This window comes from Ammospiza nelsoni, chromosome 1, assembly GCF_027579445.1.
Source record: "Ammospiza nelsoni isolate bAmmNel1 chromosome 1, bAmmNel1.pri, whole genome shotgun sequence".
Lineage (NCBI taxonomy): Eukaryota > Metazoa > Chordata > Aves > Passeriformes > Passerellidae > Ammospiza > Ammospiza nelsoni.
In genome coordinates this window covers 19,503,938-19,529,901 of record NC_080633.1, presented here as the reverse complement: position 1 = coordinate 19,529,901, position 25,964 = coordinate 19,503,938, and the positions used below count along the sequence as shown (strand labels likewise).

The 25,964-nt window shown below is 37.8% G+C and overlaps 1 protein-coding gene across 2 annotated transcripts in view; it reads right to left on the bottom strand.

Annotated features, from left to right (window-relative positions):
• The window catches only part of NEBL (nebulette), a 245,696-nt gene that overhangs the window by 161,381 nt on the left and 58,351 nt on the right, over positions 1-25,964 (bottom strand). For both annotated transcript variants that reach the window (XM_059489460.1, XM_059489464.1), the window contains exon 3: positions 12,116-12,200. In XM_059489460.1, coding sequence (XP_059345443.1) covers positions 12,116-12,200 — 85 coding nt within the window. The remainder of the gene's footprint in view (positions 1-12,115; positions 12,201-25,964) is intronic.

The following is a 25,964-nucleotide window of genomic DNA, read 5'->3' as shown; positions in this document are numbered from 1 at the left end:
CAAAGTATTCCAGCCCCCGCACGCTCAATTCACCTCTCGTCACAAGATTTTGTCAGGTTAGATCGCAAAGCAGAACTAACACCAGCAAAGGCCAAAAGCAAGAGCTGGGCTTTAGGCTGTAAAATAGGACAAGAGATTGGAAAAGGGTGGAACTAAACTGAAGGAGCTAAATTTAAAAGGATGGAAAAGTAAGAGTAGCTTCTGTTGCAGAAGCTGATGGAGAAAACAGCAGTATCAGAAGACTCCAGTGTTCAGTTTAGTCCAAGAGGAGTGGGCACAGGCTCAGGCTGGTGGCAAAGGCCACCCTGTTCACAAGCCATAGCACTGACAATGTAAGGATGCACATGCCCATGATGCACCAGAAAGCCACAACTCAAGTTGAATACAGCATTATTTGATTTTTTTTTTATTCTCCTCTTATACAGATCAAAGCATTTTCCTTTTATGAGAATGAGCAACATAACCTATTTCCCATTTATCTCAAATGGTGCTGCACCTTGTGCCCACCCTGGCTCTGTGCTGGGTGCTTGCATTCCAGCCTTATCACCCATGCACTGGAGCATCCTGTCCTCAACACACATCCCTCTTATTCCCTTCTTAACAGGAGTGAGCAACCTGGACCTTTCTTCTGACCATGTTTACACATTTAAGTTCATATCAACAATTATAAGACTGATAAATATACTACACTATGAAAAATGTATCCTACACTGGAAAAATAAATGTGGTAGCTTCATTCACATTTACATTTCCCAAAGCTTTAAAGCAATTCAACTATATTTCCTGAAAAAAATTTAAAACAGGAAATTTATGTTTCATTTTACTCAGTAAAATTATTTTCTTTTAAGTAGAATTCAATATTTTTAATTCACCAGATAATAGAAAATTACATATTAAATGTAGATTTATTTATATAGAAGCGCTTACATTTTAAACTAACCTGAACTGTAAGTACAAAATGAAATTTTGTCATTGCTAGCAGTAAGTGACAAATCTTTTTTGCCTCTTTTCCCTTTTTTTATTTTTTTATTAAAACTTCTTACGTATTTTGTCCTTCAAAATTTTGAGTCAAGCAAATGACAGGAAAAAAATAAACCTCTGCTCAAAGGAGTTTCTAACATCAATTCCTTGCCCCCTCCCCCCAAAATGTTTCCACCAAATACCTTCAAAGTTCTAACATTTGGTGCAATTAAAGCATTTAGTATTTTCTTCCACTCGCTTTATTTTGAGCTAGGTTAAACATTATACTAATCCTGCTCTTTTTCCCTTCTCCTTTTTTTCCTGACCCTTTCACTTGAAAGCCCATCAACATAATCTCCTGCAAGCATAGCACTACCTGACAAACTATCACCCCGAATAGACCTCAATCCATCCTGCAAGGCAGCAGTTACAAGAAATCATTGAACTCTGAATGGTCCCTGCACCATCTGAGAATAAATCAGGAGGACAATATATTTCTTGGATCTAAAACAGCCCCATCAATAAGTAACCCAAGCATCAGGAAAATGACCAACTAAAATGCTGACGAACGCTCATGGCCTTTTATTGGGGTCAAGGGGTAGGGCTGCCCAGGATCCCTCCTGCCTTTCTTCTTCATCCAAATACTCTGAAAGGCCTAATACTATACAATTCTGGATTCATGTGTTGTTTTTGCATTGCACCATCAGGCAAGCCAAGGCAAATTTCTCCTTTCTCCTTCTCACAGTCACACTCAGTATATTACAAATCCACCAATGCCAGAGAGCTCAGGCTACAGAGAGGTCAGAAATTATCAAGAACTGAAAAATAGAGAGAGACAGGCAGAGAGAAATACCCTCAAAGCCTCAAAGTGCAAAGAGTATCTTTTGCTGGAGCAGACAAAGGCAATCTGCAGCTATTCAAATATCCCAGAATATTACATTTTAACATTTTGTTGGGAAATACAGGGAATGACAAAGATTTTGTTTATTCAGTTTTTAATTTCTCTGCTAAGGCTAAAGCTCTTTTCATAGCTTCATTTGCTTAAAGCTTCTGCTTTGTAAGACTTCTAATTAGGAGAATGTGACACTCTCACCAGGCTTGGATTTCTCCTGTTAAGCAGCTTTGCTGGTCATTTTGTAAAGGCCACCTCCAGAACAAATGCTGACCGAAAACAGAATTAATAATGGATTTAAAGGACACTACTCAGTAGCCAATGCACACAATGGTGAACAGCTGTTTTACACAAAGTAAAAATAAGCATCTGGATTGATTCTTTGTTACACTCAAAAAAAAAAAGGTAAAGAAATCCAGCCATTCTCAACTTCAGCAGATACAAATAAGAGCTAAGCAAAGTGCATACTTATAAAAGGTCTGCAAAAGCAGACTTAAATCCCAGCTAATCACGCAGAAGCATATAGGTAAATCAGTATTCTCTTTTTTTCTCAATATAGATCTAAAGACTGGATGCATGCTAATGAAAAAAATAACTGCATCAAATAAGAACAAATATAATTATGGTCATGGAAATTCTCTAATTCTACACTCCCATCATATACAAATATGTAACAAGTTTATTGGAAAAATATTCAGCTAGCAGACAAACTAACAATGTATTTGAGGCAATTTCCAGAGGTAGGCTAGTAAAGGATTTAATCTCTCAACCTATTGGTAAACTTAATATATGTTAAAACTTTCAATTTGCTTTCTCCTTTGAAAGGGAATTAAAGATATCTGCCAAATCACGCAACACTGTGAGCAATGATAACTCTCAAGAATCTCTTGAACCACAAAAACTGACACAGAATCATGGAATCATTAAGGCTGGTTAAAATCACCAAGATTATCGAGTGTCTTAGGTTGCAAACACCAGATATGGCCAGGGGTGTGTATTCTATTGCCATCTGTTGGACATGCAGCAGGTATCTTCTATTAATTGGGCCACCTGTTAAAACCAGGTGGGGCAGTTTTCTTTATCTCGTCCATGACCCATCCTCCCTCTGAGGAGATACCTTCTGTTAATGGGCCACTGAGTCTCACTGCATGACTGACAAATTTACATCATCCCATTGTGAGATGCTCTGCCCAGGGGGAGGAGAAGCATTCCTGCCTGGATATAATCTGAGGTTTGGAACACCACAGACAGCCTTTTCCCATTGGATTCCCAGAGGAAGACCAGGCCCATCTACACCACCACTGGATCTTCAGAGAACTACACTCTTTTACAGGATTACTGCTTCAACAGAACCACATCTGCCACTTCAGGAGAACTGCAGCCACCATTTAATGGAACTGCTACCAACACCCTGACCCACAGGGTGTCAGGTTGTATTCTGACTCTGTCAGTGTTGTTTTGTGTTACTGCATTTTTATTTTTATTTTTTCTAATAGACCTCCTACTCCTACTTTGCCTGAGAGCCCCTTAATTTCAAAATGATAATAACTTGAAGGGAGGGTTTTTTCATTTTCCATTTCAAGAGAGGCTCCTGCCTTCCTTAGCAGACACATGTCTTTTCAAACAAAGACATCAAGTCCAACCTTTGATAAAACACCACCAAGCCAACTAGACCAAAGCACAAAGTGCCACATCCAGTTATTCTTCAACACTTCCAGGGATGGTGATTCCACCACTTCCCTTGGCAGCCCATTCCAATGCTTAACCACCCTTTCAGCGAAGAAATTCTTCATGACATGTTGAGCTTGTAGCATCAACACAAAAAAAAAAAAACCTCTGATCTCTAAAGAGTAAAAGTGGCTCAACCTTGTGGAAAAAAAAACTCAAACAAGAGATAAGGACAAAATTCAAGACATTTTCAGAGAACTAATAAAATTAGGGAAAATGCAATTGTTTATCATACTCTTTCAGCATTTAAGACCATAAGACTAATAACAAGAAAAAATTAGGGGCAAAATTAACATTGCCTCTATAAATTCTCTGTACAGAACCTCTGAAGTTTCTTAAGATATTTCCACAGATTAACACAAAAATTGGTCTCATTACAACAAGATGGTCAACTAGCTTCATTCCTTGGTAAGAAACAGGGCAGTACTTCTGAAAAGATCTGAGCCTAAAATAAAGAACTAAGTGGAAAACATTCCATTGGATTGGAAACCCAATGCTTTGATGCACAATTCACTCCTATAATCTCACATTGGAAAAAAGTTGGGCTGTTACTCTGGATGAAAGTGTATTAACAAAAATACTCATATGCCACTTTCAAATTATTAAATATGTCAGCAACTACAATTTGATGAGGGGGTGGAGGAAGAGTTAATTCATCCCAGCCATTACACAAATGGAAATCTAAAGCAAAGACTAAAAACTTTCTGGAGGAAGACATTAGCAACATCAAAAAAGTAAAACAAGTTCTCCTAATACAGTACATTGATTAAAACCATATTCCCAAAAATTTCATTTTTGATATCCCAGAGTGTGTAAGTAAAGACATGCTCCTTAGCTGTCCTTCCTTTTATTGATGAAATGAACAATACTCCACACTGGATCAAACCAGTCACCTACTGAAATAAGTTTCCTCTTGCTGATCACGAGTACTGACAGCTTTTGTGAAAAAACAGCAGTGTCAGCAATAGAAAGCAGGACTACATGGATCCCCTTTGACTCAATGCGGCAGCCTGAAATATCCAGATCTGAAGCCCAGAAAGGAAAGAGTGATGTGATCTCATTTTCTGGCTTTGGCAGACTCTCAGTACAAATACTCTGCTAAACAGGACAGGGGGCAATGGGACAAACACAGTACTGACAGCCTCGATACCTGACACTGCTGGGTGTGTTCCACAGCTATTCCCAAGGCACAACCTGGCACAGCTCAGTGTCTGCTTCAGAGGAGGGAGCACTCCTGAAGGGCAGCAAGGACATACCTGCACCAGTTTTGCTCCTCCTGACCTGACCAGTCACTGCACACAACCCAGAGGACACTGACCCCACAAACTCCCGACTGCAATCACATTTCACTCACGCTCAGTTTCATGCTTCTCAAATGCCACTCTGATGGGCTTCTTAGGCACCATCTTAAAGACTATGAAATTGAAAAGAAAAATTTATTATAGGGGAAGAAGCCATGCACAGTGTGGACATAAACCAGTACACTCTATTTGTCTTTGGGTTTAGGAACTCCTTCCTGACCCTCTTGTACTCTACAGTACAGGTGTGTCCTGAGCATCTGATTGCCATCCCTGGATACCTCATTTATTATGACAATTGTTCTGTTCTCAGTCTTTATTTTAAATTCTCTAAAACTGAATGCATTTTTCCTTCATGTGGGTTGAAATTCTGTGCAGTAATCCAACAAAAACATAACTAAAAAGAATCACAGCATCCAGTTACCTGCAACACCACTGCAAGCAACAAAGTGACCACTTAAAAATCTAGTTCCAAAAATAAAAACCAGAAAGAAGCTCAAGAGAATCTGGGGGAAAACTGACATGAAAAAGAACATATACATTCTCCATTGCTCCTCATCTAGAACAAAAAGGACAGGTTTTTTTAGATTTTAATTTTTTTTAAATATTTAAATAGTAGAGATTCTATCTCAATTTTGAAGTTATTATTTTTATTAATTCCTCCTCTAAAAGTTATACTAGTGCTGATGCAGTTAAGAATTTCACAACTCAATTCACAAATAACAGCTATGAATCCCGTGGCTCTCTTTTGTTCCCTTTCTATTACTTCTGATTGTACAAGTAAAAGTAGTGGGAATCACTTTTGATTTTACTGATCCTAAGATTTTCTGTTAAGGGTGTCCTACTTGGCCATTGATTCAATATCAGAAAGTCTATAAAAATGACTTTGTCCACAATTATTAATAATAAATCATGACCGCTCTGCCCTCATCCTACCACAAAAATTACCTCTATTTCATGGACATGGATTACCCCTTTACTTTTTACAGTTAAACATTATGTACATCTGAAATGCTCATGTGAAAGAAAATGTACTATGGGCTTTCTTTTTGCGTTAACATATATTCGAAAAATTAACCTAATTATACTAATATATTTTGCAGCTTACTTCTGAGTCTTAGCACTGGAAGATGCAATTTTTCTCCTGAGACTGTGCACTTTATAAACTTCCTAACTTTTTAGCTAGCAAGAAGTTTGCGCTGCTTGCTTCCAAGACTCTGCAGATACTATTGTGCTTCCTTAAATGCAGTTCTGTTCTGGTTTTCTCTTATCAAATTACATAAGGTTTTCACAACACTGTGTTTAATAACAACAGGGCAAGGACTAATGCAAAAAAAAAAAAGTCACACTTTTACTTTTGTATCATCAAATCAACAGTGAAAAGCTGATAGGTTACCATTTTCTATAGATGCTCATGTGCAAGTCTGTCTAAAGTTTCTTCTGAATGTTAGGCAAGTCTTCATCTTTGCTTTGTAATGTGTTCCTTTCATTGTTATCTTTGCAGATCTTTTCTCAGAGAAATGAGTAAGTACAAAGAGAGTAGTCTGAAGCAGTTGTTTTGCTAAGGTACACATAATAACAGATAGACAAATACACATGGCAACATGGGTTCAGAAAAAAGAAAAATAATTTACTGCTTTTCTCTACACAGCTTAACTTACTGATTATCAAGGTGTGATGTGACCCAAAAAGAAAACAGGAGAAAGAACAGTCAATATCATAAGAAAAATTGTTATTTTTATAAACAGGTAAAACAAAATAAAACAAAAAAAAACCCTATTATTCAAACTCTTTTACACAATTAATACTTCCTACACTGATCAGTACATTACCACTGGAAGTCAGTATAAAATTCTGTATAATATAGGCTAATTATATGAGAATAAATTTTTTTAAATGAGGATATGCAGTCAGTACCAGGAATCAGATTTAATACTTCCGTCTTAACAACTTAAAGCTAAGGCAAACAACTCTTCTGCTTCAGAAAGTAGCCCATACCCATATCTTACGTCCCAGTAGAAAATTTTTATTTTCAGACATGAAATCAAAGAATTTCAGGGTGTTACAAATGTGTCAATAACACAAAAGTGTATTTCTCAGAGAAACTCCCTCTCTGCTGTACAATCTGTTTATCTATCACTACTACACCCCGTTTGGTGTCTCTGCCTTGTGTTCTGGTGTCTCCCAACCACGGGGTCACAACATGCTCATCTCCCCATGCTGGTTCAGCATCTGTGACAGCAAAGAGCAGCAGACAGGAGAAGAGAGGAGTGGAAGCTGTACTGCCATATTCTGAATCTTACAGCCTAAGTAATTGCAAGGGGGAAAAACCAAACAAACAATAAAAACAATGAAACTGAAACAATGTAGATACATGGTGTCACAGGAACAGGAGCCAGTCCAGTGCAGAGAGGATGCAGAAAAAATCCCTCACACTCCTGGCAAGATAAAAATCAGAAGAGGTGACAACCATTTTCCCAGAAAACTGAAATTCATTCTGCCTCCTGCTCTCTGCTGGAGCTTTGTATTATTCACATAAAGAATGATTTTCATGTCTTTGATTCACAAGATTAAAAAATCCATTTAAACAGTCTTCAGAGGGAAAGAAGGAACAAACCAGTATTAGTAGGTGAGCATGATTTATAAAATACTTCTGTGAAGGGGTTCACAAGGGAGCAGGGCAGAGCTTTCTGCAGGCAGTCTGGGTTGATTTTAATGCATCCACCCAATCAACATCTCCAGGACTCACTCACAAATAACAGCAAGAAGATGCCTGAGAAGCCTGCGCTCTCCTGGCTCTGCCACCCCTCTCCTCATACACATTTGGTGGACTGGGTTCAGATCCTCAGATAAACAGAGAGAGAAATATATAAATAATCAGCTCCTGATGGCTATCTGGAAAAGTCCCATCTTTAAAATATGTTCCAGGATCTTCTTACAAAATCACCCATAAAGGTATAATAAAGTCTCTCTGCTTGCCATATCATACTGCTTCCTCCTTTTCTGAGGAAAAGCATATTCCTTCCTCCTTTTCTGAAAGAGCATATTTTTATCTCTGTCTCTAGCTCCAAAATCTGTTTTCTCCATGACTTCTCCAATGAGCTCACTCAGGGTACCCCAGGAAATTCATCCAATGTCTGCTTTAGTAATCCATACAGCAGTTCATTCTCCTATAGCATTCACTGTGGCAGTTCATTCCAAAGACTTCATAAAAGAGGTGCATATAAACTGAAAAGACTTTTTTAACATATCAAGCTAATAAAAATAATCTGCCTGCAAGTTTGCTGTCATGTGTTTATGCAAACAGAGAAACAAAGAGAAAAAGGCAAGAAAATTAAATAAATGGTTGAGAGGAACCTGAGGAATGACAGGACACAGACAAATAACTAAATATGAAGAGTTCATATTCAGTGGTAAGAAAAACTTCAAGTGTGTTTCTTCCTAAAGAAACACAGATACACTTTCAATTATCCAAGTTCCTATAAGGGAAATACAAGAAATCGAAGCACTTGGAGTTTCCAAGGACAGCAGCCTCAGGGTGCATCACCACAAGCCAGGACAAGAAGAAAGTAGGACAAGACCCATGATTTTGTATCAAGTTCCCTATGAGTTACTGGAAAGTACATTTCCTCAGAAAATGCTGGAGTAGAACACACCTTAAACATCAGCCTCTCTTTGATCTGACACTTTGATATTCTTCCTGCCAAGAACTGCTGCAGATCATCTCTGTTTCTTTTTGCAAGTTCAATGGGAGTGGCAGCTTTTGATGTACACAGCATTGCCACAGATGAGGACTAAAGGCCATGGAGCAATTTACTAACTGTTATAAAGTTAGAGAGATCAGCAGTAAGGTACATGAAGGAAATTCCCAAGTAAACAAAGCTGAGATGACCATATCAGTAACTTCTGTAGTTGAGTTTATTTAAGAGAGGCATGTGGAAAGTATCCATTGCATACTATGGAGCAAGAGAATGCACTAATTCACCAAAAAGACAGGGATTTTTCATCAGAGAAGCATAAAGAAAAATCTTGTTTGAGACACTGGATCTCTGTCTCTACTCTTTACTTAGAGGATGAAAGACCTCCAAAGTAATTTTTCTCCTGTCAGAAGGCATACTGGAGTTCTCCAGAATGGAAAACAAACACAGCCTCTCCAAAATGCATTTTTATCTCCTTCCAACTACAGAGCTGCATGAAAACCCATGGAAGCAAAATCTTAAAGGGGGGGAAAGCTCTGATATTATATAAAATAGAGGAACAGAGTTCCCTGGAAAGTTTTAAATGCTGTCCTTTGACTTCTTAACAACAATTTTTCAAGTGTTCCAAAGAGCTATCCATTTTCTATTGACTCCACCAGAAAACAGTATTTTGTTTTGTTAGTTTTGTTCTTGTCGTGTTACATCAACATGACACCCTGGCACCTAATGCTGACCTTAATGGATTCTTGACCAAGGACCCAGCACTGTCAATTGCTGATTAAATGAAAATAAAACCAAAATATTTACAAAAACGTGTATTTTAGCTTACGCAATATTTAATGGTGTTTCCTTTACCAATTCATCATGTTTTGCTGAGCAAAATAGAGAGTAGTTCTAAAGCTACAGATTTTGAAAAAATACTTGGGAGTTCTGCAGTTAAACACAGGGTTGTGCCTCTTCAGAACTAAAAGCATTAAAGAAGTTCACTTAGAAACAGCTATTACTTTAGAAAAGCAATTCTCCTCATTCAGTCAACATAAGTTTTACATTGCCTAACACGGAATTTGCTCAATCCCAAATTGTCAAATGCATTGGCAGGAGGCTCAAGCAGCTCTGATAAATACTGGAAGGGAGTAATAATGTGGTTCTATCCAGCCAACTTTGGTTCACATGAAAGGCTTTTCTTGAACCATGCACACACTTTTTTCTACTGCACAGGACTGAAATGGAATTAGACCTGAACAATGCCAAATTGTATCCCATGTATTTTTTTTTTGGTTGGGAGTCTTTCAACTTTTCCTGAAAAGACAGGACAAGGCACGAGACACCCAACAGGGCTGATTGAGGATAGCAGTTCCTCTCAAGGCAAGTCCTTATACTCTTTAGAGTATTACAGAAAGTATTCAGAATTTACAGTCATATTTTAGGACAAGAGCTAAATTGGATAAGGAAAAGTACCTGGAATCTTTATGTCAGCCCTGAAATTATTCACAGGTTATGCTACTTAACACAGTCTAGATGTAAATCAACAACCAGGAAGCAAATGATGATCAAAAACATTATGGCTTTCTTCCAAGTAGGCAATTTTTTGCTCTTATAATTCAGATCTGCAAGTCTTTTGCTAACTAGTAATATTGGAAAAAAGGCACATTGAAAAAGTTAAGGATTTCTGTCCATTTCTAAGTTTTGAGTAGATTCTTATCTAACATTTTATTACAGTCCATTGTGAACAGTTGCAGCAATTTTATTCATGGGCGAATTCCAAGTCTCTTGCTAATATTGCTAACCCAGTATCCTAGAATTCTAAGTTCTCAGTTTCAAAATAGAGAATAATACAAAAAAAAAAAAGTTTCTTTATGCTTCCATAGTGCCACAGAGGCATGTTTTAAACAAGTTAGGGAAAGCCACTTCTCCTATATCCTCTGTAAAGAGCAGTAACATTTTATTGTTCTACTAAATCCCAACATTTTCTGTCAAACCCCTAAAAAACAGTGGGCTGAGAACTTATATTCTTTTTGAAAGACCTGCAAAAAGTACTGGGTTTCAGTTCCTCTTAGTGACACAACAGTAACTCTGGTACATAGAACCATTGAATTACAATAAAATTAACCAGACTCTAACCTGAAATCCACTCAAGTCAAAAAGAGACAGAGCGCACAAATTGTCTCTTTCTAGATGGCAGAATTTCACAGAATCACAGAATTTCTAGGATGGAAGAGACCTTTAAGATCATCGAGTCCAACCCATGTTCTAACACCTCAACTAGATCATGGCACCAAGTGCCACATCCAGTCTTTTTGTAAACTCTTCGAGGGATGGTGACTCCACCACCTCCCTGGGTAGATGATTCCAGTATTTGACCACTCTTTCTGTGAAAAACTTCCTCCTTAATTCTAGCCGGTATCTCCCTTGGCACAGCTTGAGACTGTGTCCACTTGTTCTGTCTGTTGTTGCCAATTTCAGCATGACATTATTTCTCTATGTTTTATAATCAATAACCATAATGGCAAAAGGTAAAGTATTTTTAAGATTGTACACAATGCTAAATATGTCCTACTTTTCTATTCAGCACTCCTTCAATTTTACTCACCAACCTATAGAGATCTTCCAAAGAAGAAAGGTCTTGTTGTCTACTATCTAGTTTTTGCTACAGTTTTTTTATGACAATGACAATGAAAGCTATGAATTTATAACAAGAGATCATAACTAAAATACAGTAGATTAAAAAAAACCCCACAGAATTTTCATAAAATAAAATGCAATCAAATATTATCAATTGTCTCACATAGGACAACTGCCAGCATTACATAATTTAAAATAGAATAAAGTGATACTGGAGAGTGGGGGAGAGGAGGGCTTTTCAGATAAACATGAATTAATATCAATCAGAACTTTATATTATGGTAGATAGCCAGCATGGTATTTGATTCACCTAAGTCTTCTTTGCCATTTTCTTCTCTTGTTTTCCCCTTTTCATTTTACATTTTACTTTAAATATATTTTTTATTAATCTACCTCAGTTTTGATTATGTGTTTATTACAACCAGCTTACAGACTGCCTCATTAATTAGTTGACAGAGGCAATAAGATCTATAAACTGATTATTCAGTCACTTCATTTTTGATAAATATTAAAGGCTTCTAAATAGCTGCTAATGACAAATTCATTATTTGTTAATCTCACGTTATTTTATTATTAAGTTTAATGCAAGCTAACAATGGTAATTTGTCAAAGGAAAATGAACCTTTGAGTTAAGCTGTATCACTTCTAACATTAAAAACTATTTAGATGCTTCATGTACTGATGAAAATGAAGGATTCCAGTGATGTTAATGGACTTACAATTGCATGGTAATTAGTATAAGTAAGAACAAAAATAAAACCTTGAGTTTTGCAGTATTATACCAACTGACAATTTTTTTATAATTACACTGCAGCGCTACTATGTATGTACACAGAAATACTACTACCACTTCGAAAAACTATAAAGAAGAGGACTGACCATCTAATATTAACAAGACAAAAGAATTTTTTATTTACCTGACTTTGCAATTCACTTTGTTGCTTCAGGCGAAGATTTTCTGGTGTATCAGCCACTGTAGTGAAGGACTGCTTTGGGTAATGTCTAGAAGAAAAAGAAGTACAAAGCCAAACAATAAATATTTGCACATGCTAGAAAGTCAAATGCATCTCAGCACTCTTTCCTACAGTGTACAGAATTCTTTCATAGTTTGCTATGAATTAAAAGTATTTTAAAATATTGTGTCAGACGTGCCTTACAGAAACAACATAAAGGAGTTCCTGCAATGAGTTTAAATCCCATCCATTCATCCTGCCCAGTGACTTCAGAGATCAATCAGCAAAAATTTGCTTTCAATAGAGTGATCAAAACCATGTTTAACTGCTTGTCTTGGTATAGCCATGTGCTGGACAAAGACTAAACTAAAAGCCCTTAAAATGAAATTGTTTTACAGAAACCAATGCTACATAAAAGAGCACAGCTGGAGTACCACAGGGTCTTTAATCCTTTAGTGTAGGAACCAGGGGGATCAAGGCAGGTACTTTCTGGGGAGGGGAAAATCAAGTGCTTTAACAGTAAATACATCAATACAGTACTTTAATATCCAGTACCAAAGGCTGTGGTGTCTCAGAACTGCAATGCATCAGGCATCTCTCTTTCCATTTGAAATTTTACACCTTTACAATATGTTCCTACTATCTGCTTTGGCATTTTATGGTAACATGCTCTATGGGAGCCTGCTTGAGCAGGGAGGTTGGACTAGAGGGCCTTTGGTGATCTCTTCCAATCCTAATCATTTTGTGATTCTGTGAACTCGAGCAGTCAAACCCTCCTCATTTACAGAACCACTATTTACTAATTTTCATTGGTTTATCCTGTAACTTTGCAGTCAAATAAGAAGTACCCTAATAGAAAAGGCTGCAAAAAGAAGCAAAAAAACAGCACATCCCAAAATATTCATAATATTATGAGCCAGAAACACTGTGAGGAAACCTATTCTTACTAATTCCTTTCCATCATCTTCAGTCTGAAACTAAAATGTTCCCTTACTATCATGTGAGGCACTCACGTCTTCAGTCACCATTCACAGCTTCCCATGTCTGCCAGCTCCCCCATTTGTGCCTCCAACATTTCAGAGTACAAGACAACAGGCAGAATGTTACAAACACAATAACAACTGCAGTACAATTTCCACAGAGTAAGCAGTAAATGTCTGAAGACAGAGGATATGCAGTATTAAACATTTCCATGTTCAAATTCCAGGCCATCTCTAGTGTGTTCTTTCAGCAGCTAGCTGTATGCTGTTGCTATGATTTCATCATAAAATTTCTGTTCTGTCTAAACATGATACATATTTTATTTCCAAATTGTATTTTGTAAGTTTTCTCTATACAAGCTCTATCTCCATGAAGTGTATGATTTAAGTAAATATATATATATATATATCTGAAAAAATGAAACAAGCATAAAAATTAAGAAGGATTTTTGGTTTTATCCAAAAGCTGAATGTTTCCCCCTCAGAAATGCAAAATCAATAATTGATGAGAAATGCTGCCTGAACTTCATACAGTTGACTGCTCCAGGCCTGATTCCCCCATCAGATGACATCTTGCATTGCGAGACTTCTGCACCACAGCACAATTGAGCAGACCCCTGCACCAAGAGGCTGTGGAACATCACCTCATTTATGGTGTCATTACACAGGGAAAGCAGGGGAGAAATACAGGACAACCTAGGGATTTCAGGTTCTCAAGGGCTAATAACTGTGTAGAAAGAGCAAAAAATTAAACACCTTGATGAAAGAAAGCTTTTCCTCACAGAAATGTAAGAACTATCCAAGACTGGGTACTAGCAGATGGACAAACATGCTGCTCCAAGTTTATGTCAGCCACTTGTCTCAGAGAGCACATGACACTGAAAACTAGAAAGCAGAATTTCTAGGCATGACACCCTTCAGGATATTCATTTGGAGTAACAGTCAAGTCCTCCCAAAGCCCCACCCAAGATGGAGCTCTGGCCACAGAGAGCACTGAGAGTTCTGCATTTGTTGCTGCCCCTTTTCTCCTTTTCAAAGCAGGGGCTCCCCCACCACCACCCCTCAGAGCCAGCCTGGGCCAGCCAGCAGAACAGCTCAGCCACAGCTCAGCCCCAGCTCCAGCAACACACAGAGAGCAGAACCAGGCTCTGCACCAGGCAGATGGTGCCAGCATTGTGTAATACCTTGGGACAAGGAAGATACTTCCAGAAGGGCTTCTCTTTTTTTTCTTTATTTCATTTTTTCTATCTCACACTTCATTCTTCCGTATAGAGGCAAAAAACAAATGCCAGACTGGCCACAAGGAGGGTCATAAGCCCTTTTTGGAAAGCAGCAATGAGCAGATGGGGAAGGCAACAAGCCGCCTCACAGCCAGGGCTTGCTGATGCCCAAGCAAGATTGTAGCAATGGTGCACAATTCACACCTCAAAGCATAGCAGCCTTCCACATAGCAGCCACGAGATATCCATGGATAGCTCCTGTAGATGACAAAATCCCTATCCCTAAAAAAATATAATCTGACATACGTGCAATTAAAATATTGCACATGTTGAATGCTGAAAGCATAAACTTTCATCGCACTGCTTTACACCATGGTTACATATCATGACTGTGGTAGCATAACCACAGTAATCACATGTATTCATCCTTTTTAGCATGGAGAACACAGAGTGCAGCCAGCTCAGACAGGGTTTTTGGCCTGGTCCCCTTGGGAATTGTGTGGACAACACTGAGGTAAGTGTCTGAGCCACAGCCCCCAGGGAGCCTGTTAGCAACAGCAGCAGAGAACTGCAAACCCAGGCTCCCAAATCAAATCTCTCTATTCTGGAGATAAAAACATACACCCTGTCCCTACCATTCACCAGCTCCTATTTCTGGTCATTTGCAAAAAAATGCTTTCTTCCACAACTAGTATTCAGAAGCTCAAGGGTATTTCAACATTCCAAGCAAACCATTTCAGAACCAATGTATCTAAGATCACTATTTATTTCAGAAGCACTAGCTCCACACTTCAAGCAAAAAAGATATGTTCAGTCTTGAAGAAGCAGCTTGAAAATGCTTGAAATTACTATGTAAACTGATTTTATCAATGAAAAGCATTTACACTTGACCATGGAAGAAAACAATACACATGACAAGTGAACAAAACTGCTGAAATTTAAATTGGTCTTTAAACTGATCATCTAAACCATTTATCAAAATGTAAACCATTGATCAAAATGTATTACAGTGGTTAAAATGAGAATCATTCAGCAAAATTAAATTAGCAGTGCATTCTACTATGGGTTGTCATTTTAACTACAGCTGATTTATGAAACCATTCACACGGTATTTCAAACCAGAAAGACATAGGTTTAGATACATCCCTTCTAATTTATGGAAATTCTTGTCTCAAATGCATTAAAAAGACTAGTGTTAAATTTAAATCCTATCTTCAGCTTTCCACATTTGTTTTAAGCTTATTGATACCAAGTGTTCAGGATAATTACCAGTATTTAAAATATTAAATTATGTGAAAACTATTGAAGATACATTGCACCATTGGATATTTTCATCTGAAATAGAAGGCTGAAACACAAGTGTAAAATTCAATAATCTGTTTCTTTAACTACCAGTTTAAGGCTATACCACATTTCATCAAAATGTTCTGAATAAGGATAAGTAACTGGATGGCAACAGCCTTTAATTCCTAACGCTGACAGTGGTCCCTGGTAATCCGTTGCTCAGCTTCCCTTTTGTCCAAGATGATGTCTGAGAAAGAGCCAGGAATTGGTTAAGGAGGTTGATCTCATGTCAGCTATTTAATAGCAATGTCCAAAGGATTTTTTTTGTTTGTTTTAAGTCTTTGTTAGTTGTCTAAGTCTACTTAGCAATATGTCTTACCACACTAATGCTATTAGGATTAATCCTGTATAAAGATCTATACAAGAAGTTCCAGAACAAATCAGGATACACAGTGGAGTGTATCTGCTGTGGGTTACTGTACTGCCTGCCTCAGCTGCACAGCTTGATTAATAAAGCAAACCACATCTCAATCTCTTGCTGCTGAGGCAACTCCTTCACTTTTGATATTTGAAAACAGGATCAGTAAATCCTCTGAGAGCTCAGGAAAGCACCTGAAAGTTACCTAGCTTTTCCAATGCCTAAACACAGAAATTTTCCTTAATACTTTTTTAGCTGTAAAGTTTTCATCACCTTTTCCATTCTCTCAATCCAACAAAAGGAAAGAAAAATATTCTGAGAGAATGGGATGAAGATTCAGCTTTGTCTCTTCTGTAAAAGGTCAGATTCAAAGATTGAGATAAATTCAAGCATCTACTGGAATTACCTTCCTCATACCTCACTCTGACTTAATCAACATTTACAAATGATTAAGAGATTTGTGTGTGTGTTTTCTAACTGCAAATTAACTGTTACTGTTCAGTTACAGAACTCTAACCATGTCAGAATACTAGATTTCTGTGGAGTTATCTATTCTGTATTTGCTTACAACATTAAATTTGTGATATTTCTCAACCAGAGAACAGGTACAAAATATACAAACCAAAATTAATCTCCTAAGCAGAAGGTCAGCTGCATCATATCTTTTTATAATACCAGTTGCCATCACAGGCTATCACATTAGGCTATCTGTTCTCTCCTAAGTTTTGCCTGAAATAACTGTTCTTCTAATTTAAGCAAACTCTAAAAGAGAAAGAGGTTTAAAAAAAAATTATTTTCACTTGCAGCAATGCAGATTTGAACAAAATAAACCTGTAAGACAACATAACAAAATTAAACCAATCTTAAAAGAATTATAGAAAACTATAAAAATTAGCTATGCTTTTAAAACTAGCACTTCAGTACAGCGTATTCAAAAATTGAAAATTGAAATTAAACAGTGAATAATAATCTAGCAGCCTGGATGTAACCCAAGCTAGAAAATGATGGACAGTTAGGGAAGCTCCACCTCAGACCTGCAAGGGCACAATCTGGTAAATGTGATCTGAGCCCATGTCAACAAACAGCACAAAAACAGAGAGGAGAAACACAGGTCTCCAATTAAGTCTCACACAGAAGACACATGACAAAATAATTTTTCCAGGATAAAGGTGACAAGGTATTAAGTTGTGCTTGGCTAGGGAGTGTTTAAACTGGCAGATTGAAGAGACATAGGACTGCTTAACCTCCTTACCTTGAAACTGTGTCATTCACAGAAGCACATGTAAGATGCAAAGCAGCAGAGAAAGAACCAGCAGGAGGGAGATCTTGCCCACAGCTGACTACTCGATTTGAAATTCGTGCTCAGTTGCACTTGCAGCTCAGAAGCTCCAGGAGGGATTTCTCTGGGTTTTCTCTTTTGTTTTGAGCTTTCTGTGCACGATCACTTATTTGCATGCAATTATAAAGGCTTTTGTAGAAGGAATAATGTAGCTTGTGGATAATGCAGCTTTGGTATGGCAGCACTTGGGCAATGAAGTGAACAAGAGATACATCACAATTCTCCAGAAATTATCCAAATATTACATTCTCTTTGGCTACCTGAATCTAGCCCTCTGTATTAAGAACTCTGGCTGCAATTAGTTTGCTTTGGAAAACATTTTTCCATCTTTGTCTTCTGTTCTGCAAGAAACTTTTCAAATATTTAATTTCTGTATCTGTACTTCTTCCTTGAAGTAAAGGAGAAAGTTCCTCCCATATGCTAGCAAAATGCAAGTTCCTTTTTTATGAGAAAAATCCCCTAGAAGAATGAGCTTCTATTGATTTGCAGGAGAGTTAGCAAGCAATAAGATCCATTAAAAAAAGTAAGAATATTCCACTTGCTTGTTGGGGTAAGCCATAACACCTTTGCTCCTGGAGTGAGTGAAAGTCCACACATCCCATAAAACCAGGCACATGTTGCACACCGTGCACTGTGCTACCAGACTGGCACTTCATACACAACTACAGAGACCCAAATCTGGGGCTGCCTTCAAAATCTAAAGCTAGGGACCACGTTAAATATTTTGACTCTATCTGGCCCCAAGACTCAGGTTAGTACCTTACTGTTCTCTGTTAGAGGCTGAAAAAATGAACTGCTTACTGAAAACAACAAGGCAGAAAATGTTAACATTTTAGATAAAACAGTTCAAGAAATGGGTAGCCAACTCTAATTCCAAATTTCATGATTCTCACCATTTGAAATTTCACTCTTAAATTCTACTGTACCAAACTAGTGGAGCAGTTACCTCTGCAAATGATGTTTTACATTGAGGAAGCCCAAAGAACAGAGAACTGGACTGCACAGTCATCTTTTAATCACTGGCAGAAGGGACAGCAATGGAAAACAGGTCTAGACAGAAGATCTGGAACCTGCAGTAGCGTATTTTAGAATTTAAAAGTCCAGTTAATTTTTTAAAACAGTAAAATCTTGTAAATTTCAAACTTTCTCACAGCACATATCCAAAAGCATTGCCACTACTCATGTGGCCAGTATTGGCTAAGTTCTAGAGAAAAAGCATAGAGGTCATAACATTAAATTACCTTGTACTTACAATACCAAGATCACCAAGAAATCTATTCCAAATACATTTTCAGATACATGGGTTGTCTAAATTTGCAATGTTCCCATATTGATATTTTGATTTCAAGTAGCTCCCCTGAAAACTGCTTAGAGCCAGATTGGTGAAGAAGGCCAAGTCCCTCTAGGCCAACGCCAGCAGTGTCACACAAGCAGCTATGCCCATGCTCCAACCACCAAGGAGTGCTGTCTTCCTGCTTCCTCCCAACAACTCTCTCAGAATTAAAAAATACCCCAGGTCTCAGGTGATCTTCACATTTCCCCCATTTCTTACAGTTTCCTTTTCTCTCTTTTGCAATTTGATATTTATTATACATAGAAAGATACATTTTTAAGGAGGCAGGCAAGTCTTGCTTCTTGAGAAATTTAGGTCAAAACATTTAAATTTTAAAGATTTGAAAAAATAGAGCAGGAGTAGGACACAGTTCATGTCTTATCATATAACACTAAGAATTGTTATAAAACAGATCTCAGCCTAGCAGCATCCAGATTCAGCAAAAAGATCAAAAAGAGTAAAATCCAATCATCATGTACTTCAAAAGTAGAACTGCTAGAATTTTCAGTGGAGCCAAGCATTCACCCTTTCAATAATTTACCTATTCCTCAGCTATGGGATTCCAGTGCCTGGGGAAAGAAAATTAGCCAGTAGCAGACCAAGAATTACAGCATAGCCTGGAGCTGTGCAGAAATCTATCAGCAGCACAGTAGCAGGCATTGACAACAGATCAAAAAGTGAGAACCACTGCTGGAGAAGGATACACAAAAGATGCACAGAAAGTTCAGAGAAGCTTGAAAGGAGGAAGAAACTGTGGCAAAACAAAACAATTAACAAAAATCTGACTGCAACAGCAAATTCTGCCAAAGACACACATATTAACATTTTTCACTGCTAGACTGCTGCCAGGATATCACCCAGTGAGCTCACCCAGAGCTCACCCAGGCTTATACATCACCTAGACACAGAAAATTTCACAGAACTTTAAGAAAAATTCATAATCACCAGTAGCACAAAAAAAGGCTGATTATTCAATATTTCCATCGTATTTTCCACATACTGTACCTATTATTTCTTTCAAAATATCCAGATGAACAAAAGAACATAAATATGAGCAGGGAAAACACACACTGAAGCTGAGTTTCTCACCAATTTCATCTGTCAGTTCACAGCAGCTGATCTAGCAGGGTAAAGAAACCCACAGTATGACCCATACCCCATCAACATCTTGCTGTCCTCTTTTAAGGATGCCTGAAAGAGGTATAATTCATGCATACAGCAATGGCAAATTTTCTTATAGACTTCCCAAATTTCCTTATTATTTACTCTATGTTCAACATATCAGTATCTCAAGCAGCACAACACTAAATCGTACAAGTGTAATTGCTCCTAGGCAATTGGTAGCACTCAGTATGGGAATTTAAATACAACATCTAAATGGATATCTAAATGTATGGTTTTCAGATACAAAGACCAGCCACAAACAAAAAAGAAGTACAACTTGCATCTATCCTAATAATGCTTTCTTCTCTGCCAGCTTTTCAAGTGCAAGAACTACAACATAAGAGAGAGGTTTCTAAAAGCTTTAATGCCAAAAAATCCATGACAATAACATCAGAAATCAAGAACAAGTGATTCTCTCTTGCCCACTGCTTGTATTAAGCCTCCCTCTTCCAAGGGAGTATTGACTGAAAGAATGAATATTTGCTACTAAAAACTGAAATTCTTATTCATGTGGTGCCTAGTGAGGCTACCTGGAACAGAGGCTAGACAGAGTTAAAGGAATAAAGCAGGTATTTATTAAAAAGGCCTTCAAAGGATACACCTTGGGCAGTACAGGAGCCTGACTGTGGCTCTGCCCAAGATGGACCCCAAGTCACGAGTTTTCTCACTTTTATAAGTTTTGGTCCATTTACATATTGGGGTTAATTGTCCAATTGCAGCTTCAGGTTATGAAGTCCTCCCAGATTGCTCTCCTCAGTTGTACTCAACAGTACATTTGTTTGTACTTTTTGGGCCTGAAGCTGCAGTGGTGTCCTTGGTTCTCCCACTGGAAAAGGATTGTTTTGTTTAACTAAACTGTGGAGAGAACTTGCTAACACTTCAAACGAAGTTCAGAATTATATCCTAATGCAGTACAAAATCTGAAAAATATGAAAGCTAAAACTTAAGGCATCACATGCATTCATTCAAAACATGTTAGGCCATACAGCGCTGGATTACAGCTGTAATGAAACTGGAGTCCAGCTGTTGTGCTCTCCTAAAACTGAAGGTATAAGCCAAAATCTGGGAAACTAAATATGGACCTGTTCCTAGCTTCCATGTTTTCTACTTCTTAACTCTTCTGTTTAAGTTTTCTAGCTTTTAATCCTTATGCTTTTCTTCATTTCTTTAGCAAACCTACAGAGCCACGCTTCATTGGACAATTCAGTGGTGCCTCTGAATTCCAAAGTTGTCATTCAAGATACAGCAAATACAGTTAAAAATGTTTCTTCAACTGTAAAGTGTATTTAAGGATTTGTCCTCTAAGATGGTGCCATCATCAGCAACTCCAAGCTAGAGTAAAAAAAAGTGACTGAGTTACGTTTACACGTGTGCTAGAGAAAAAGAAAAGGAAAAGCTGCTTTTTTGTCAAGTGAAAATTTTACTAATTGCTTATTCACATATTTTAAATTATAAGTAGCTATGTTAATTGTGCAGCTTTATAAAATGTCTCTCCTTTAATGTATCCATTTCTATACAATTAGTATTAATAGAAAAAAGTTTATTTAGTTTATAAAAGATATTTTATGCTAGTACATTGTAAAATAATTTGATATTACAGCACATTTGCCTATACAAAATTATTAAATTATACAGCTTTTGCTCACAAATAAACAATACTCTCAGTAGAGCCTGCTTTGGCTTGTTCTGCTGAAAGGATACAAGGATGCAAAAGCAAACACTGTAATTTTTAATGTAAATCCTTGGCAAAAGCCAATGTATTACCAATTTAATTTAACACTGTTCTATACAACACATCACGAACTGTTCTGTACACCTATGCCAATGCGGCATAGGATGTCATATTTCACAGAAGATCTGGTCTGTAAACTCCAAATTCTAAAGCCTGTGTAACTCAATCAAATCAGATTGCTTTTTATGTGTTTATCATGAAAAAGCAACAGCCATGTCACATTTCCACTAACACCCTGCAAACACCTACAGAATTTCTGCATATATGATGCTCTCAGCTCCTCATGGACCATTCATTATTTTGACTAGAACCAGATGAAGCTGCCATTGCTAACTAAATGCTCCATCAGTATTGTTACAAATACTGTCCCCTCTCCTCTTTGCTTTCTCTCTTTTCTCCCTGCTTGAAACAATACTCCCATGTATCTTCCTGTTAAAAGTACAGGGGTTTCTGTCACAGCCCTTAGTATTTTCAATTAAAGACTTAGCCAAATGAATGAGTTTTATGTAATTCATAGAGCACAGGCTTTCCCATCACTTTCTTGGACACAGACCCTAAATTCCACTCAAACACTGTTCCAGAGACTGAAGCAACTGCACTGCATGTCATCCAAATGCTTTCCACAAGTTTCCACAGAGAAAGTTATTCAAAACATAGACTCATAAAATCAAGGAAAGGCCTGGGCTGAAAGAGACCATAAAGACCATCTAGTCCAACCCCACTAACACGGTCAGGGATGCCACTCATTAGATCAGGTTACCCAAGGCCACATCCTGGCCTTGAACACTTCCAGGGACAGGGCATCCATTTTGCCTCTTTACAAACAAGCAGAACTTGATAACATCTCCTGAACTTTTCATTATTTTAGGCTAAAGATCTGCCTCCAAACAACTTCAGGTCAAAAGGCAAAGAAATGTTTTCCATCTCCCCACTTGAACAGAAGAGAGCAGCTGATGAATGGCTGCTGATAGCCTAACAAATTAATCCTTTAGGATGTAAAACAGGCACAAACAAAATCACATATAAGAGGAATGCAAGCAATTCCTAAGCCACTTTACAGAAATGGCCTGCCCAAAGCAGAAACCAAGTACTTTAACTACAGCAAAATGCAGAGGAAAAGCTATTTCCATGAGGTATGTGAAAACTCAGCATGTCAGAGCAGATACATTATCACACTGCCAGATCAAATGCAAAAAGGTGAATTATGGGATAGATGGAGAAGAAAGGAAGTCACTGAACTAATAGTGAAAAGATGTGTGATATGTGTAACATGAAAGGACAAGCTCATGCTTCAGATCACACAGCTTAGTCATTAAATAGCATTTACACCACAGGAACACAGAGGACCTGGGAAGGTATTCGTAACGATAAAAAAAAATAAAAGAAAGTGAAATATCTTCTCCCTTTCCTTTTAATTCCTAAATGCTGCAGGCCACAGATCTGTCAGATGTCACTGTCTGCGCCCTTCTACAGCTGTTACTACATTTCTGCAAACCCATCAGCCAGATCCTCCATGGCCAGAGCCCTCAGAGGGCAACTGAATCCCTTCAGAATAAAACTGAATACGTGCCTTTGAGTAACAGATAAAGAAAGATGACAGGAAATGCAAAGCAAACTATCTGTAGCTGCTGTGTTGAAGTTCACAATTGCAGGAAATGTGTTCACAACTGAAGCTTGCACGTGAATACCTAAAACTGGTCTTATGGTTCAAAAACTATTATTTATCCTGTCAGTACATGATCAGTACCACATCTTTGCTAGCATAACAGACAGTAAAATCATTAAACTACCATCTTAAAAAGTCAATAAATCAAGGTTTCAAGACCACAGAGATTCCTTTAAACTCGTGGACTATATTTCAGCTGGTAAATTACATTATGACAAAAAATCCCTTTTTGTCAAAAAAATGTTATTTCACTACAGTGCTAGTGATCTTGTCACCAAATTTTGTTACAATTACACACAGATTATTGCTAATAAAGTCTTTCACAAATGCAAAAATAAAATAATTATTTTATAAAAATGAATGAAGAAGACATCAATTAGTTATTTCATTATTTATAAGTAACAATTCAATTTCCACAGAATCATGAAGCTTTCCATTGGGAGTTAGATCATTTTTGTTTCCTACAGACCTCCTAATAATCTATGCATGCAATGATCCAGTCAACCCTGACTGTTCATAGAAATGACAAGTATATTTCCAATAATTTCTTGCAACTCAGTAAGGAAGAAGCCTGGGTGCTCTTAAGTAGTTCAGTGACCAACATTCCCTGAGTGCCAGGCAAGTCACATGAAATCACTGATAAATCACATTGCTTCCTCTACAGGCCTGTTGAAATTCACACTAAAAAGATATTTTAATTTACAAAAACTAAATTTTCTGAATAGTTCAGAAAAAAAAACCCAGTATTTTAAAGCTGAACAAGCCGTAAGCCTTTTGTCAAAACTGAACTGTGCTGCAAATGTCTCTTGGATATGTAATTGTATTTCCTTGCCTGTACTGAGATTATTCCTGGGAGCTTCATATGGATATTTACACTGTGGTGGAAGTATACTACCAGACAGGAGCATAGATTTCCTACCATAAATAGCTTTCAACACAAGAGCAAATGAACAAAATATAAACACTTTCAATATTCAAACTAGAGCTTTCCCAAATGCTTAAAGCAACTCTTAAGCATTTGCTTAAAACTGCAAAAACTCAGAACAGAATCTTAAAACACATTGCTCAAATCTGCAAAAGAGCTCCCAAGGCACCTGTGGAGCACTGCAGTGGTCAACAAAAGCAAAGAAAGAAAGACCACAGCCCAAGGTTGCTATGCATGTTATTCAAGTGGAAAGTAAAATATCTGAAGGATAGCTGCCCACACTGAAGACTCAATGAACATCCCCAATTTCACTGAAATCCAAATGGTGAAAGGCTATGCTGGAGTCCAAAATAAGTACCTGAAAAAAATTTCACAATTCAGAAATTCCATGGAGTAAAAAGATATCTAGGGGGAGGGGAGAGGAAGTTTGAGGGCATACTGAATTAATCTGGTTTTGTCAAAGTTGTTAAAAATGCACAAGTTGTGCATTGCTCACTAGTGAAAACCTAAATGCTCCATTTTGATGAGAAGTTGGATATATTACAAAGAATAGGTATTGGGATTACTGTCAACAGAGCTGTTTAATTTCTGCTTTAATAAGAAATAAAATGGAACAATAAAGCATAGCTATTTTCCTGTTCAGAATTTAAAATATATACCTTCCCCATGCAAATACTTTTATGTCTTTTAAGCTCCTTTTTTTTTCCCAAGACTTGTAACATGCCTGTTAATGTCTTCTTGCGTCTTTTAAGGTTCTTGAATTTTTAATAAATTAGGCTGATACTCGGAGCTCAATCTCTGTGAGTTTCTGGCTCAGACAGTCTCTAGTCTCATGGCTCCCTATCAGTTATAAAAAATTGATGAGGTCCTGCCCTGAAAATCCAGTTGATCCAGAAGTCTAAAAGCACAGGAGCTAGAACTGTGGCAAAAGACATTTCTTCAGGTTGCCAACAATAGTTCCAGGCACTTAGACTTTTACATCTGTGCGAGCCAATCACAAACATCTAGCAACACTCGATGTAGTGAGGCTGGCTGCCATAGAGCAGCCCACATACCACTGCTCAACTCTCCCTTGTCCAAAACAAGGCTACCACCCCCAAACTGCCTGAGCAGAGCAGAAGCTGGCTTGTGTGTGAACAGAGCCATGCCTAGGAACTGGCTGGGAGAAAGGACAAGCACAGGCTAAAGTTATTGTGCCTGTCAGCATTTCAGCAATTCAACCATGAGTTTCATACATTTCTCTAATTTGCTAATACAGATGAAACAAAGGTGTCTGAGTTGGAGTTCCTATACCACTGAGCTCCCATCCCCTGTGCTCTCCAGGAAGGAACTTCAGCAGCTTCTGCTCCACCATTTTAACAATGTGTGTTTTGCTGCGTGGCTTTTTCAAATGTTCTTGCATCTTTGCTTCTAATCACAGAATCACAGAAGAGCTGAGGCTAGAAGTGGCCTCTAAAAATTTCCAAAGCACAGACAACTAGAGCAGGTTGCTTGTGACCATGCCCAGTTCCCTTCTGAGTATCTCCGAGGACAGACCCACTCTGGGCAGCCTGTGTCAAGTGTTCCATCACTTTCACACTGGAAAGTCAACCTCAAGTTCATCTGTGTGGCCCTTTGCTTCACTCCAGTATGCCTCAATACTCCCCTCCAGATCCTCACCAGGGGCTGAACAGAGGTAAACAATCATCTCCCTTAACTTGCCCTATTTGACCATATTTTTCTAGTAAAACAGAGAAAGAAAAGGACACATAT